Genomic DNA, 15,030 nt, shown 5'->3' with positions numbered 1-15,030 from the left:
GCGCAATCCAGGAAGCTACTACAGATGATCCTCGCCCTTATGCCGATCTCCCCCACACACACACCCCACACTTACCCCCCAACAAAAGTACCTGCATATATTTCTAAGGAAGGTTCAGATAGTGTTATATTTAATTTGTAAAAATAAAAGTAATTAATTTTGCATAATTTTGAGTTTTCTGCACATAATTCCTTGGGGTGTACAGAGTAGCCTGATTTGGAGTTCTGATTTTCCATGCTGAAAAACCCAAAATCAAATGCCAAAAATATAGGTATTTAGAATTTATTTTAGTATAGTGATTGAGGCACTGGTTGGCTTCCAAACTGCTTTAAAACTGTAAATATATTGATAAAACATTGTGTTCAACTGATACCTATATATATAGTGGCCTTTCATTTTAATCATGGATTTGGGGGGGGGGGGTTAATCAAAGAATTGGCCATTTTTAATCAGAGAATTTGTAATTTTTTAATCAGAGAAAACCAGGATCACTGTTAATTAGCACACCTAGATCACAGCATGGATGCAGCTACATTGAGTTTATCGTAATGGACGTGGTAATCTTACTGGCAAATCCATCTATTAATCCTTTGGTGCAGATTACTGAATCAAACCAGACTGCAGCATGAATTATAGCTTAAGCACTGCCAGTAACATGGGGAAAGAATGATGGTGTTGGAAGAACATCAATCAGGTAGGGACAGATTCCAGGGGTGTTATGTAGGCAGTAGTCAATAGTCATTAGAATTTCTAAGAATTCGTACGATATTTTAAACGCAAAAAAGATTTAATCCAACATGAGGTCATTCTAATTTGGTCCTTATCTTAATGAAAAACACTGAATTATGGAACACACTAGACTGGAAGTTGGTGGTTCCAGTGGCATAACTAAGACAGAGTGACTGGGGCAACCTCCCTGGGGACTGACATGGGGAGAATGATGGGAGGTTGATGGGAAAAAAATAGCTGCTGCTGGCAGCCACGAGATTGCAATCACAATCATGCACACAGCACAGTAACAACTGGAAGTCACTGCTGCCCCTGCAAAACAGACAGAAAAAAAATAATCCAACATATGCAAAATCCAACTGGGCCCATTACTAGATGGAGATAGTAAATGTGTTTATAATAATACCACATTGAAGGCAAAAGTATTTGATTAATATTTCTCTTTAATTTGGGAAGAAACAGGATAACACACTCATATAATGTGATGATGACAATGATAATAAAATGCATGCTAGTCCATTCGTTACAAAAAGACAGAGCTGATCAGAAAAAAATAAGACAAAAGCATAATTCAGTTGGCACTGGCTAAGCCAGCAAAATAGGAGCATTTCATGGAAACAGTCTGATCTCACCTAAGTTCTAAAGGAACTCAGGCCGGCAGCAAATCCAAATCTCCTAACCAGAGTGAAAACAAATTTTAAAATACTGAAAACTTCCGTGAAATAAATAACATTTCTCCACACAAAGTAAAAAAGGAGGCTACCAGGATAAATGCTTTATAAATCAGTAAGTCTGGACCTATGAAACATAAAAGAAGTAGCTAAGGAGATCTCTGTCTTGCTGGTACTAATATTTAATAAATCTTGGATATGGAGGAAATTCCAGAAGACTAGAAAATTGTAAGTATGCCAGCATCTTCTGGTCAGATAGGCCAGTTAACCTGACATCAATCCCAGACAAAATAATGGAAAAGCAGTTGCAGGATTAGTATGATAAGCAAATGAGGAATAGAAATATAATTACTGCCAGTTAACATGGTTTTATAGAAACAAGGCTTATCAAGCAAACCTCACTTGATTCTTCTGAGACTATATAGTACCTGAGAAAGGTCACAACACTCTTAGACTTCTGGAAGGCATTTGACTTAGTACTTCATGACTTTTAGACTGAAAATTTCTTTGGGTAAACGTAGTATATTTTATTAGACCAATTAAATAGTCGGAAAAATTGTTCTTTGCAAGCTTTTGGGCACAAACACCCTTCTTCAGGCATAGGGAGAGTCTGCTGGTGTTTTGTGTGTTCTTCTGGGTGGAATACAAGCCAAAATGCAAAATGCAGATCTGTGAAAATGCAAATGTGTGGCAGTGAGGATCAGAGGGAATGGGAGACAATAGGTGTGAGACAGGTAGTTGTTGGGGGAGAGGGGGAAATGTTGACCTGGTGGTAGAATGTAACTGGTAAAATGCAGGCAGGTTACCTGGGGTTATCAGATGGCAGGCACGGCAGATAACCTGCTAATTTTTCCAACTATTTAGTTGCTCTAATAAAAGATGTCAGATTTACCTAAAGAACCTTGCCTGCCAAATTACTTAAATGGCATTCAGGCACATAGAGGTGATATATAATTTAAATGTTGACAAATTTAGGAGGTACAGGAAAGAGCCAAAATAATTCCAGAGCTGAAGAAAATGTCCGACAGTCAGAACATTAAGTAGCTCAATCATTTTGGCTTATCAGAAAGCAGACGGAGAGGCAGCTTGAGGCAGTTTGATTAGTATTTCTCTTTACAGGGCTATTTAATTTTTCAAAGAAAGAAGTAACAAGAATAAACAGCTAGAAACAGAAATCCAGAAAAATTCAATGCGGAACAAAATGTTAATGGTCAGGGTGGAACTATGAAGGAAAGTGGTAGATTCTCCATCTCTTCATCTTGATCTTGAGGTCTTTATATCAAGACTAAATGCCTTTCTGAAAGATATGCTTTAGCCACACATGAATTATTGGGCTCAATACAGAGGTAGCAATGAAGTTTAATATCCTGTGTTATAGAGAAGGTCAGACTAGACTGGAGCAGGCAAAATCCAGCCCATAGGCCAAATCCAGCCCTCCAGGCCATTCAAAAAAAAAAAAGGCCTGCAGGGCCCCTTCAAAGAACAGTTATTACCAGCCCACAGCTGCCCCTCTGAAAGCCAGCGGGAGGCACAGGCTTTCAGAGGTCACACACCATTGGACTGGGCAGGCTCTGTGCCTCCATCTCTGTGGGGCTCCTGGCACTCCAGCTGGAAGCCATTTGTGGAGGCACCAAACATGATGGGTGGGTGACTGGACAGCTGGTGAGTGGGGAGGGAAGCTCCTGCCTGCAGTGCCAGGAGCCACACATGGCGGCAGGGAGCCTGCCTGGCCTGATGGTGCGCTTGTATGGTGGGTGTGGGGTTTATGGGTATGTGTGTGGGGAGAAGGGGTCATGGGTGGGTGTGGGGGGGCTGTGGGGGAAGGGCCCCCCACCCCCCTATGACACACAGTCCCCACTGCCACCAGCAGCTGCAGGTGACGGGCCCTCAGGGCACTCATGGCCCATGGTATGCAGAACCCCCCGGTGACACACAACTCTGAATTCTGGGGACTGCACATGACAGCAGTGAGCTGGCCCGGCCCATTGGTACATCTTCAAACCAGGCTGGGCTGACTTTGTCCCAGCACATGGACTTCTAGCACTGCAGGTGGAAGCTGCATGTCAGTGGACCAGGCCAAACCAGCTGTGTGCCTCTACGTGGGGTTTCCAGCACTCCAGCAGGGAGCCACACATGGAGGTATGGAGCCAACCCAACCCAGCCCAGCAGTGTGCACTCCTGGCTGCAGTGACAGGAGCCCCAAAGTATGGCACAGAGCCCGCCTGGCCTGACAGTGCATGGAACAGAAGCCACAGCAACTCGCTCACCATTAGGCCAGGCAGGTTCCATGTCGCCATATGGAGCTTCCTGCTGGAGTGCTGGAAACCCCACATGGAAGCATGGAGCCGGCCTGGCTTGGTCCACTGGCATGTGGCTCCCACATCTGGGCCTCAATCTGCCCCTCTGCGACACCCCTTCCCCCACAACAGACTTACCAGCTGGACACTGCTCTCCATGCTGCCTGGCATAATAAAATCGGATCAGTATTGGCCGGTATGGCTTGCTAAAAATTGGCCATTGGTATTGGCTCAAAAAGTCTCTATCAGTACACCCCTAATTCCTAGGACTCAGCTGGAGCTGTGTGCTACCACGGAGCTCTGTCTGCCACAGGCCATGAGCACCCCAAGGGCCCGCCACCTGCTGCTTCTGCCATTGGCAGCAGGGGCTGTGTGCCACAGAAGAGAGGGAAGGGGGCATATGGTGGGGGGCCCCATACCCCCCTACAAACCTCACCCCTACACACTCCCACCCTCACCGACCATAAACTCCCCACAGACCCCCCAGAAACCCTACACATACACCCACTCCCCACAACCCCTAGAAAGCCCACACTCACGCACACCTCCTCCACTAACCCCACACCCACACCCCCCCACACAATGTACAAGAGTAAGACTTTAGTTTGAGCTATTATGTGATCACCTATATATACCCTATGCTAACACATGTAAATCAGGATAAAATATTTTTAAATAAAATTAAAATATGTTATAATAGATGTTTAATTTTTTGTATATGATTCTGTTTTTTTCTGGTTCCAAGATGGCAAACCCCGCTCCCAAAAGGAATACTTCCAGGAGCAAGGGGAAGGACTTCTGGTGGCAAAGGTCAGGGTTAGGAGTAGGACTTCGAGTCCCAAGACGGCAATCAGGGTGGGGCACCTGTGAAGGGGCGGGGCTATCTTTGCAGCTTTTCAGCTATCTCCAGCTGAAATAACTGCCCACTCCTAAACTAGATGATATAATGGTCTCTTATATTCTATACTTTATACTCCTTATCCTCCAGGAACCTATGAATCTCAAAGAATCCTCCAGAGCAGGAAGATGCTAGCAGAAGTATGAAAAAGTAGCTATAAAACAGATTCAAAAACAGGGGGGGTGAGAATGGTCCCCAAGATAAGATATGCAGTCAGTAAATTCCTTCTATATCCACAGGTCTCCGACATATTTTCTTTCTATATATTTACACAAGTTAACTGAATAAAAATGTAACTTTACTACACATGCATGAAGAAGTAAAAAGTCTGAAGACAGAGGAAATGGTAAGTTTAAGCAACTTAAATTCTTGCACGTTAATTACTACAAGAGTGTCACTTCTGCTTTATTCAGCAACTAGTTGAATAACATTTCTCTATCAAAGGTGAGCAGAAGTAAATTAACTGTTTTAAAGCAGCAAACCAAAAGACTTTTAAAGGTGGTCAGTAATTTGGTTGAGTCTTCTCAACCAGCTACACTGTGCCATATTCCAACAGCAACTCAGCCATCTTGAATATCAAGGTAATAACAATTAAAGCCCGCTGGGAAGCAGCCTTACTCAAAGAATGCTAACATCAAGTAAAACACTCAACTCATCAAAATAGACACAACAGGTTCAAATATCTTTCAAACATCAGTTTTACAAATATTTCGTTAAAATATTTTGGCCAAAATTCTTCCCTTGAGCATGTATCATGCACACTACAATTCCTAATAAGTATACTGTGGAAACAGAATTTGACAATATATGCATATACAGATAGTAGGAAAGAGATATCTTCCCTTCAAGGATGAAACAACCATTGAATGATAGGCCTGGGATGGGTTATACATACTTTGTTTGGAAACAAAACAGAATTTAATACAGCCTCATAGAGAGCATTCCAGTATGCCTGATCACAAAAAGTGTTTATGGAGAATATAGTTCATGATATATTGTACATTACCCAAAAGGCCTGCTAGAGACCGCATGTCTTTCTCCATCAGCTTGTATATCTCTTCCTCAGAGAAGCGGCCAATACCATGGCCATACATTTCTCGTTTCACAATTCCTTTTGTTAGATGGCACAGAATCCACTTCAACAGGTCACTGAAGGGGCCAGTAAATGAAAGCATCTTCTGAGTCTCATGGAGATTGTCCACCCACTGACAATACACCAGTGTCCTACAATATTGTGAAAACAAGTTACTACTTTGCAGCACACACAGTTCAACACATTTATAGATCACCTTTCAAAAGAGGTATGTTAGGATATTATGCAATACTCAAGGACTTCAAGGGATCTTAGCCTCAAGAAAAGTTAGCCAATAACTTGTGACAAAAGTTAACATGCACTTGAAAGTGTCTTGAAACACTGGATGTCTATGGATACATATTGACATTTGGAGTAATTTCTAAATTGTGAAATAGGAAAGCTGTGTAAATATTTTTGAACTTTTGGGAAGTTGTTGATGGAGGCATGATAACTTAGATTAAATTAGCCTAAAAAGTTTAATTATTACAAAGGATGGTATAGTCAGGGGTGATCCTGCCCTGAGCAGGGGCCTGGATAAAATGACCTTATAAAGTCCTATCCAACCCCACTTTCCTATGATTTTATGAAATAGAGAGAGAGAGAATTATATATATAAAATTCCAAAAAACTGTTCCAATGTCTGGAGTTTCCCAGACAAAATAATCAGAATCTAGACTCTCCCATTTGAAAAGTGATTTCCATTCATCATTGTACTAGTCCTAATCCTGTGATAAATGTAAGCTCAACAACTATGCAAAATGCAATAAAAGCTTAAGATAACAATACTTTCAAAACAGAGCACTAGAGACAGTATAAACTAATCAAAATTAATTAAATACATATTTGTCTACTAAAGTACACAATTTTAAATTTTAATTTAAGAGGGCAAAATGCAAAACAATCAAGAAAGAATAATGTGGCTGCCTTGTGTTTAACACATTTTATTCCTAGAGGGTATGCTTCATTATAACTTAACCAAAATAAATATAAATTAAAGTTTTCTTCATGGGATTGTTTACTTTAACATAAATCTTTGAATAAAAAGATGTCTGATGTATTTATTTATTTATTTAAATCCTCAAACAGTAGAGAACAGAAATGAAAAAAGAAGGAAGACAAAATTGTCTGAAAGTAAAAGGGTATTTTAAACTGTCCGATAGTTAGGAGTCTTTCCTCCATGCTACTGTATTAGGTCAAAGGATGCAAACTAATAATCTTGATTTATGATTGGAAACCTGATCTTGCAGCTAGCATAAGGAAATTGCTCAATAATCCGATTAAACATACTTCAATAAACCAATGTACTTGCATCTCAGTCCATTGACCTGATCGGTATTGGAAAAAGAATCATCCTGGAGGAGGAATGTTACAACAGAATGGATCTACTTGTTTCAGAAAACACAGCCAGACACGTAATATGATAGCAAGAAAAAGAGGATGGTCCTCTGGTGCGCTGTTGTTAGAAAAACACAGCTGTCACAAACAAACGATCCAGCCCTTTAGTCTTCTCAAGATACCTATTCTGTCAGATCTTACCAGCAAACTGGCACTGGACCAACCATAATCAAGCATGTCCAGCAGTTTCTATTTTGCAAGACAGAAAGAAGATTTCCCACAAAAGTAATTAGCATGCACAATAAAAATGCTTCCCTAAGATTCACATCATGGTTTGTAGCAATATGTTCCTGCAAAAAGTACCTAAGTAGACATCATCTGATTTACTCAGACTAATCCATGCTTTTAAGCATGAAGAAGTGTGAGCCAAGAAAACTGCAGGTTCAAATTCAGAGGCCAGCTGGAGGCCACTTAAAAAACTGACCCTACCTAGGGTCTTTTAAAAGTATATTACTGTTCCAAAGATTGATTTATCTGTACTTAACAACCATGACATATTCATTTTACATCTGTAATTGCACTTAAAAATTGTTAAAAGGGCATTATTCAAGTGGCAAAGTTAGGAAATGCACAACAAACCTGTATGCATGCTTTAAGGTACAGTTTCAAATGACATGATCACATGATTATTTTAAGTATCTGCATGCCTCTGACTAGCATTCCCGTAAAATTTTTGTATAGAAATAAAATAATTATAGCTTGTTAAATAGCACTGGTACAAGAGAGTAGCATATCTAAAACAGACACAGGTAATTACTTTGGGCTCAATAGAGAGGTCAGGAAATAGGATGGGAAAGGTGAATCCTCAGCCCTGGCTAGGCTGCACCCCCTATCTGAAATGCTGCAAGACAAGAGAGGGGTGTCCAAAAGAAAGGCAATCTCAAAGGTAGCAAGTACAAATCAGGGCAAGTTCAAAATGCTGGCTAGTGTGCAATGCTGTAAACTCAATTGATTTTTGTGGAGCTGTGGCAGTGTACACCAGCTTATGATCCAACCAATTTATCTACTTTGAGATAAGCAGCTGACATTTGGTCATGGTAAACAAACATGTATCCAAGGTAGGTTAGCGAAACCTGACTTCATCTCAACCTCTTTTCCTAGTCTAGACTATCCCTTACAAAGCAGAAAGAGACACACTACACTTTGAAAGGACAAAAGACTTCCCACAGAAGGCCAGAAGTAACCATTAATTTTAAATTGATGAACTCATAATTAACATTTCTGAATGTCAAAACATATTTTTATTGTTTTATCATAACTAAGGACATTTAATGCTTACATTCTTTAATACTGGCATGTTTTAGACCCATTTTGGTTAGTTTTGATAGACAATTATTCTATTTGGAAACGTACCGGCTAAGACTAGGTCTGAAGGAGGAATGTATCGCCGTCCCCTGCCTAGACAGGGGACATTGAAAAAACCTCCAGAGGATATTGGAATAAAATAGTTGGTACTGTCAGAAAGACAAGAGCAGGTAATCTTTGATTACTATTTACAGCAAACTACTTATTGCTGCATTTCAGGGAAGGTGCCACACATTATTTTGGTCCACACGAATCAGATGCTCTCATGCATATCTGTACCCTCTTCCAAGTTTAACTACATTAAATGTAATTCTTGGTATCAAGATATTTTATGTGAACTCATTCCAGTCAGCTGAATAAACTCTATGGTAGCACTTTTTGCAGGAAATAGCTTCTAAGATGCCAGAGGTATTCAAATCAGATGGTTTCCAACAGATACCAGACTACAGGAGCTGGCTCTGTGCGTTTAAAAATACCTATTTTTAAACACAAAACTTGAAAAAGGAAATTTGAATAAAGGTATCAAAATGCACAGAAGCTTTAATGGGAATGGTTTCAAATCTTTAACACAGCAATTTGTGTTGTATATACTGCCATGGACACCTATAAGATAATACCACATATTTATGGGCTAGTCATGGAAGACAAGCAAGTCATTAAATTAAGATATATACAAACACTACATTTTGCATTATCCCGGCTGTTTTTATATGGTTCTAATCCTGCTTCTTGTGAATTTAAATGTTACTTTGTTGTTTTTTTATTTGAAAAGCTCAGTTTTGTATTCATTACTTATGACCAGATTTCCTAAATGCTAGTAAATGGCTTGTAATAAATATATTTAAAGCAACAAAATCATAAAAAACAAAGAACCTCAATACTGCAATCTGCTATTAAGAGCCTCATTCCATAACCCTTACTCTGCAAACAGTCCCCTGACATCACAAGTATCACAATGCCATAATTAGAGGCTGCAGTGTCCAGCCGTAAATTTTCACTGGAAAGCAGAAAGACTCTACCACTGTGAGAATATGAGTGTAATCAGCACAGTGTTACTGCCAATGATGCAGCAGGAGAGCTGTGCATTGGGAGCAGCCACAAAATATGAGGCAGCACTTAGCTACAACACTGCTAATTGCAGCTATGCTGTCTGCCGCTGCTGCAGTGGCAACTATGTTTTGCACCCTCCAAAAGAAGACAACACCAAGGGTTGTTGCCTTGCTTGCCCCCACCTGATTGCCAGCCCCCCTGGATTGGCTGGAAGTCAAAAGTCAACTGGAATCAACATCGATCTCCCGGTGACTACTGAAAGCAATCCGGGAAATTGATATTGTGAATGGGTTCAACTAATGACATTATGTTATGCTGGGAAAAAACACCTCCCGGAATAGCTTCAGTCAGAGTTGACAACCCTAGCCCCCACTCAGTTACCCTACTGGCTACTGCACAGATATAGCTTCTGGGCCTGATTTTCCTCTTGTGCCAGTTTTACACTGATATAATCCCACCACAGTCAATGCAGTTATTCATGAACTACACAAGTGTAAGGGTAGGACACACAAAAGCTTGGAATCATAGAGAAGTAGGGCTCAAAGGGAGCTCCAGATGTCACCTAGTCCAGTGGTGCCCAATCTTTTTTGCCCAGCAGACCAGATGGACAGTGCCCAGTCTGTCCACAGGCTGGATCCAGCCAGTGGTCCTGACATGGCACATAGGGTGAGTGCAGCAGGGTCCCATTAGGCCATATGGGGGCATGTGGGAGAAGGAGCGTGAACTAATCTACAGGGGGAACAAAGAGGCAGGGCCCAACCTCGGCCTCACCCTGTTGGAGGGAGGGGGAAGATAGAGTGCAGAGCTGACCTGAGCAGGGTGCGGGGCCTGGGGCAAATCAGCCCATGCGGGGCCCCGCCCCCACTCCAATCCCACGGGCCCGAGACCGAAGAAGCTGCCACCGCCATTGATAGCAATGGGGGGGGAGAGTGAGCGGCTGGATGCAGAGCTACCGCTCTGCCCAGCTCTATGGGGCCCACCATGATCGCCCTGATTCACTCCTCTAGGGATAACCCTGATGGTGTGACTCAGCTCCAACCCTGCTGGGAGGAAAAGGAGTATGGCCAGGTCCTGCAGCAGGAAGGAGCCATAGCCCGGTCCTGTGGGGGGGGGAAGGGGCAAGGACCTGAAAGCAGGGGAGGGTGGTGGTATTGCCAATGCTCCCCTGCCACCACATTTTCCAACCCGTGGGGAGCCCCACAGGCCAAATGCCATGGCTCCTTGGGCCACATATGGCCCATGGGTTAGAGGGTGAGCATCCATAATCTAGCCCAGCTCCCTGCCTGGGGCAGGATCATCCCTATCCAAACCATCCTAAACAAATCCATAATCTAAACTCCTCATAAAACTACCATCAACCCTAACATAAAACATCAACACCCTGATCTGCCACAGGTAAAGCAAAGGAACCAGGCCAGCCTACATCCTCCTATGAATATATGCTTGAGAGATCCTCTGTAGAGGGCCATGCTGTTCTGCAAAGGAAGGTGAAAACCCCCACAGTACATCCCTTTCAAAAGAGGGAACATGGCAAAAAGGCAGCAGCCAGTTCATTCTAATTGTTAGGGATGAACTAGCTGAAAATGATCCAAATGCTGCTCCAACTCTGCCCCTGAATGAGGGAGTGTTGAAGTTGGAGCAGGTTTTCTGCATTAGTATGTACCGGCTCTGTGCTTTCAAAACATTCCCTTTTTGAAAGGGCTCCAAGTGTTCATGTGTCCATACCCTAAATGAACAGAAAATAAGGCCCTTTTAAATGCTTCACTCTCAGGACCTGCCTAGTCTGAAATTGGATCAGCGTTGTTATACTAAAGTAGCTACAGTGGGGAAAGAAGCTATATAAACACGGCAATTCATTGCAAAACAGGATTTGCAACGGTACAGTTTTAGTCAAACTAGCAAATGTTTCATTTGATTCAGAAGAGGACTTGCACTGGAAAAGCTTGCCTCAATGATGTAGCAGGGAAAATTACATGGGCTCAAGCCCAGTCCTCACTACTGTAGCTACTGCACTACAACAAACAATACAATACAATGTCTTTGTTCATCTTCTTCCATTGCCCCTTCTCTGAGTCACCATCTCAATAACCTCAATTTCTATCAGAAGTTCTGAGTCAGCTCACCGGGAAGAGACCAGGGATAAAAGGTAGGAGAGAGTAATTTGTAATGAAAGACACAACAGATCTATACGTCTGGCTGAAGAGTTTCACATTTAAAACAGTGAGTTGATGGAATATGTAACAGTCAGTACAGGGAAGAGGAGATGGGTCATTTGGGTTTCAAAGACGCTAGCTTCCTCCTGACATCCATATTAGTTTAAAAAACAAAACAAAACAAAAAACGGGCACAAATCCAGCTCCCTTTTAAAGAGTAAGGAGCACTCATGCAGCTAAAGATAGCCATAAGAACACTATCTAGGGCCATTTACACAGATTCAGATCCTACTTTCCCTGTGCCCTTCTGAGCACATTTTCAGCCAAAAACATAGGATGCTTGTACACGTGATAGGGGTTTAGTCCTCAGGGTGTTATTCTATGCCCCCTAAATTGAAACGGTGGAGCACAGAACAAAATACTGAGGGCTAAACCATTAACAATTTCAATTTTTCCATCACGTTATGGTAAGGGGCCCGATCCTTTTCTTTTTTTGTCAGAGCCAAAGCTGGAGCCTGTCCAAGAGCGCAGGCTGCTTGCTGGCCAGGTGCTGCCCCAGTTTGGAGGTGCCTGATCCAATGCTTCCCCAAGCCTGTTTGGACTTTCAGCGCCCCATGCACCATCCCTGCTGCCTTCTCCAGCCATCAGCACACACAACTTGCCCAAGGCAGCACGGGGAGGTGGCAGGAGGATGGCTGGGTATGCTGGCAGCTAGAAAAGGCAGTGGGGACAGTGCATGGAGTGCTGGAAGCCCGAGTGGACTCAGGGAAGTATTGAATCAGGTGCCTCCAAGCTGGGGCAGCACCCAGCTAGCTAGCAACCCACCCAGGCTTCCAGTGCCCGTGCACCATGTCCATTGTCTTCTCCAGCCACCAACAAATCCAGCTACCCTCTTGCCACCTTCCCAGGCTGCCCTAGGGGAAAGCCAGCCCATTCCCAGGCAGCCCCAGGCATTCTGCCAGCCACAGGAGCACGCTGAATGCAGAAGTGGCATGGGACCCAATTTTATTATTTTTTTGGCAGAGCCTTCCCACCCCTCCCACAGCCAGGGGTCAAGCTGACAGCTGCACTGTTGCAATTTGCTATGATGCAAACTAATTTGAAACCCTCAAACCTCTTGCACATGTAGAGTGTGATGTCATTAAGCCACACAAAGTGACATTTCTGTCACGTGAACATGATAATGGTGTCACATTTACAAGTCCCCATAGTTTCCAACCTAATTAGATTAGGAGAGCCTTTCATTTCTGGGAACCTTGGTTCAAACAGTGCTTATGAACAAAGTGAACCCAACTCTGAACCAGGAAAGTACTAAAGCATGTACTTAACTTGGTTTTTGTGACACTATTTAGGTACATAAGCTTATGTACTTTGTTGCATCAGAACCACTGGCAGGTCAACTATGAGCCAAATTTGAAGTTCTTTGGAAATGCGTTGCTTTTAGATGTTTATGCTGCTATATTCTTTCTTAGTTTAAAAGCAGGGTGGACATTGCTCACTTCGGGCACTTGCTCTCTGTTGTGACCTTAAGAACATAAGAATGGACATTTACTGGGTCAGACCATAGATCCATCTTGCCCAATATCCTGTGTCACACACTGGCAGAGAGTGGCTCCTGAGAAGGGAGAGTAACTGTGTATGATAAAGGGGTTTTTCCCCACCGTTCCTCTCTCATTTGCAGCCTCCAGCATTTAAGGTCTAGGAAGTTCTGATTCAGAGGCTGTATTCCTGACTTCCTATGCAATAGCTACCGGTGCCCCTTTCCTCCAAGGATTTGTCCAGTACCTTTTTAAATATGGCTAAACTGTCAGCTTCCAAACATCTGGGGGCAATGAGTTGCATGCTGTGTACAAAAAAATTTCCTTGTGTTAGTTTTAAACTTACTACCTACTAGTTTCATGTTGTGACCCGTAGTTCTTGTATTGAGAGGGCTCATAAATAATAAATCCCTATTTATTTTATCTTTGCCACTTAATAATTTGTAAACCCGTATCATGTTCCCCCCTACCCGACGCGTCTCTGAATAGGCCTAGCCTCATTTGGAAGCCCCTCCATGCCACTAATCATCCTTGTTGCCCTTCTCTGGACCTTCTCTAGTTCTTCTATATTCTTTTTGAGGTGTGGGAACCAGAACTGGGCACAGTATTAGACACATCATGGATTCATAAAGGGGAAAAAAATTATACTTTGTTTTGTTTATAATTCTCTTAATTATCCCTAACATTTTGTTTGCCTTTTTGATGGCTGCTGAGCACTGAGCTGATGTTTTTAGCAACTATCCACAAAGACTCCCAAATCTCTTTCCTGTCTGGCAAGAGCTAATGTAGAAACCATTACTGTATGTACAGGTTGGGTTATTTTTGCCCACATACATCACTTAGCACTTATCTACATTGAATTTAACCTGCCATTTAGTTGACCATTCATTCAAGCATGCCAGAGCCTTCTGCAGTTCCTCACAGTTTGCCTTGGTCTTTACCACTTTGAATAATTTTGTCATCCACAAATTTGACCACCTCATTACTCACCCCCTCTTCCAGATATTTTCTGAATATGTTAAACAGCATTGGTCCCAGCAAATATCCTTGGGTGATCCTCTTTCCATCTTGAAAACTGAACATTTATAATCACTCTTTATTTTATATATCTGAATGACATTATAGCAGCCTATAATATTGTACAGCACCAAGGCCTCAAATATAAACTTCACTCTATGATACCTAAGTGCAAGTTATGTGCTTTCATCATGAACATGTTCTACAGCAGATCGTTTAAACTCACTACTAGTCAGGGAGAAAAAAACAGAGTACAAACTCTGAAGAATGGAGTCTCTCAAGGGTCAGTGCTAGCACCAATACTTTTTAACGTATATAATCTCAGACTTCCCACATACAACATCTAAGCGATATGAATGCTGATGATATCTCCATAGTAGCCCAAGGAATTGATATGGCAGAACTGGAAAAGATACTGAGTATAGACATGGAACTCATCGCTAATCTCCACAAGTGGCTTTTAAAGTTGAGCATCAATAAATCAGTATCATCACTCTTCCACCTGGACAATCATCAAGCTAAGAGCACATTGAACAATGCACTGAGACTTGTATCAAGATACACAATTTACACACACACAGATGTACTCCATGTACTAAACCAAGTGACATAAGAAAACAGACTCTAACATCATTACTGGCAATAGAGGCAAGAGATGACAAAAATCACCTGTTCCATCAACTGTTAACTGAAGACCCAAAGATATGAAGGATTAAGAGGCTTAAAAGTCATAAACTGTTAATACATGAAGCCCATAAGCTCCTGAAAGAGATTGAGGATGCTGAACCAAACCTGTGGGCAGCAATAGAGTGGGCTGACTGCTGGGAAAGATCAGACCTATTCTTACAGTATTTTATACCAACATCAAACAAGTCTCCCCTTGGGCACACCTTTGACAGAGA

At 42.2% G+C, this 15,030-nt stretch overlaps 1 protein-coding gene across 1 annotated transcript in view; it reads right to left on the bottom strand.

The window, feature by feature from the left end:
* FAXC (failed axon connections homolog) overlaps positions 1-15,030 on the bottom strand; it is a 70,303-nt gene that overhangs the window by 26,474 nt on the left and 28,799 nt on the right. The window contains exon 4 of the mRNA XM_019520179.1: positions 5,602-5,819. Within this exon, the coding sequence (XP_019375724.1) occupies positions 5,602-5,819 (218 nt within the window). The remainder of the gene's footprint in view (positions 1-5,601; positions 5,820-15,030) is intronic.

This window comes from Gavialis gangeticus, unplaced genomic scaffold (genome assembly GCF_001723915.1).
Source record: "Gavialis gangeticus isolate Ggan-Ray unplaced genomic scaffold, GavGan_comp1, whole genome shotgun sequence".
Lineage (NCBI taxonomy): Eukaryota > Metazoa > Chordata > Crocodylia > Gavialidae > Gavialis > Gavialis gangeticus.
The sequence above is the reverse complement of the archived record's forward strand: the minus strand, read 5'-3'. Positions and strand labels throughout refer to the sequence as shown.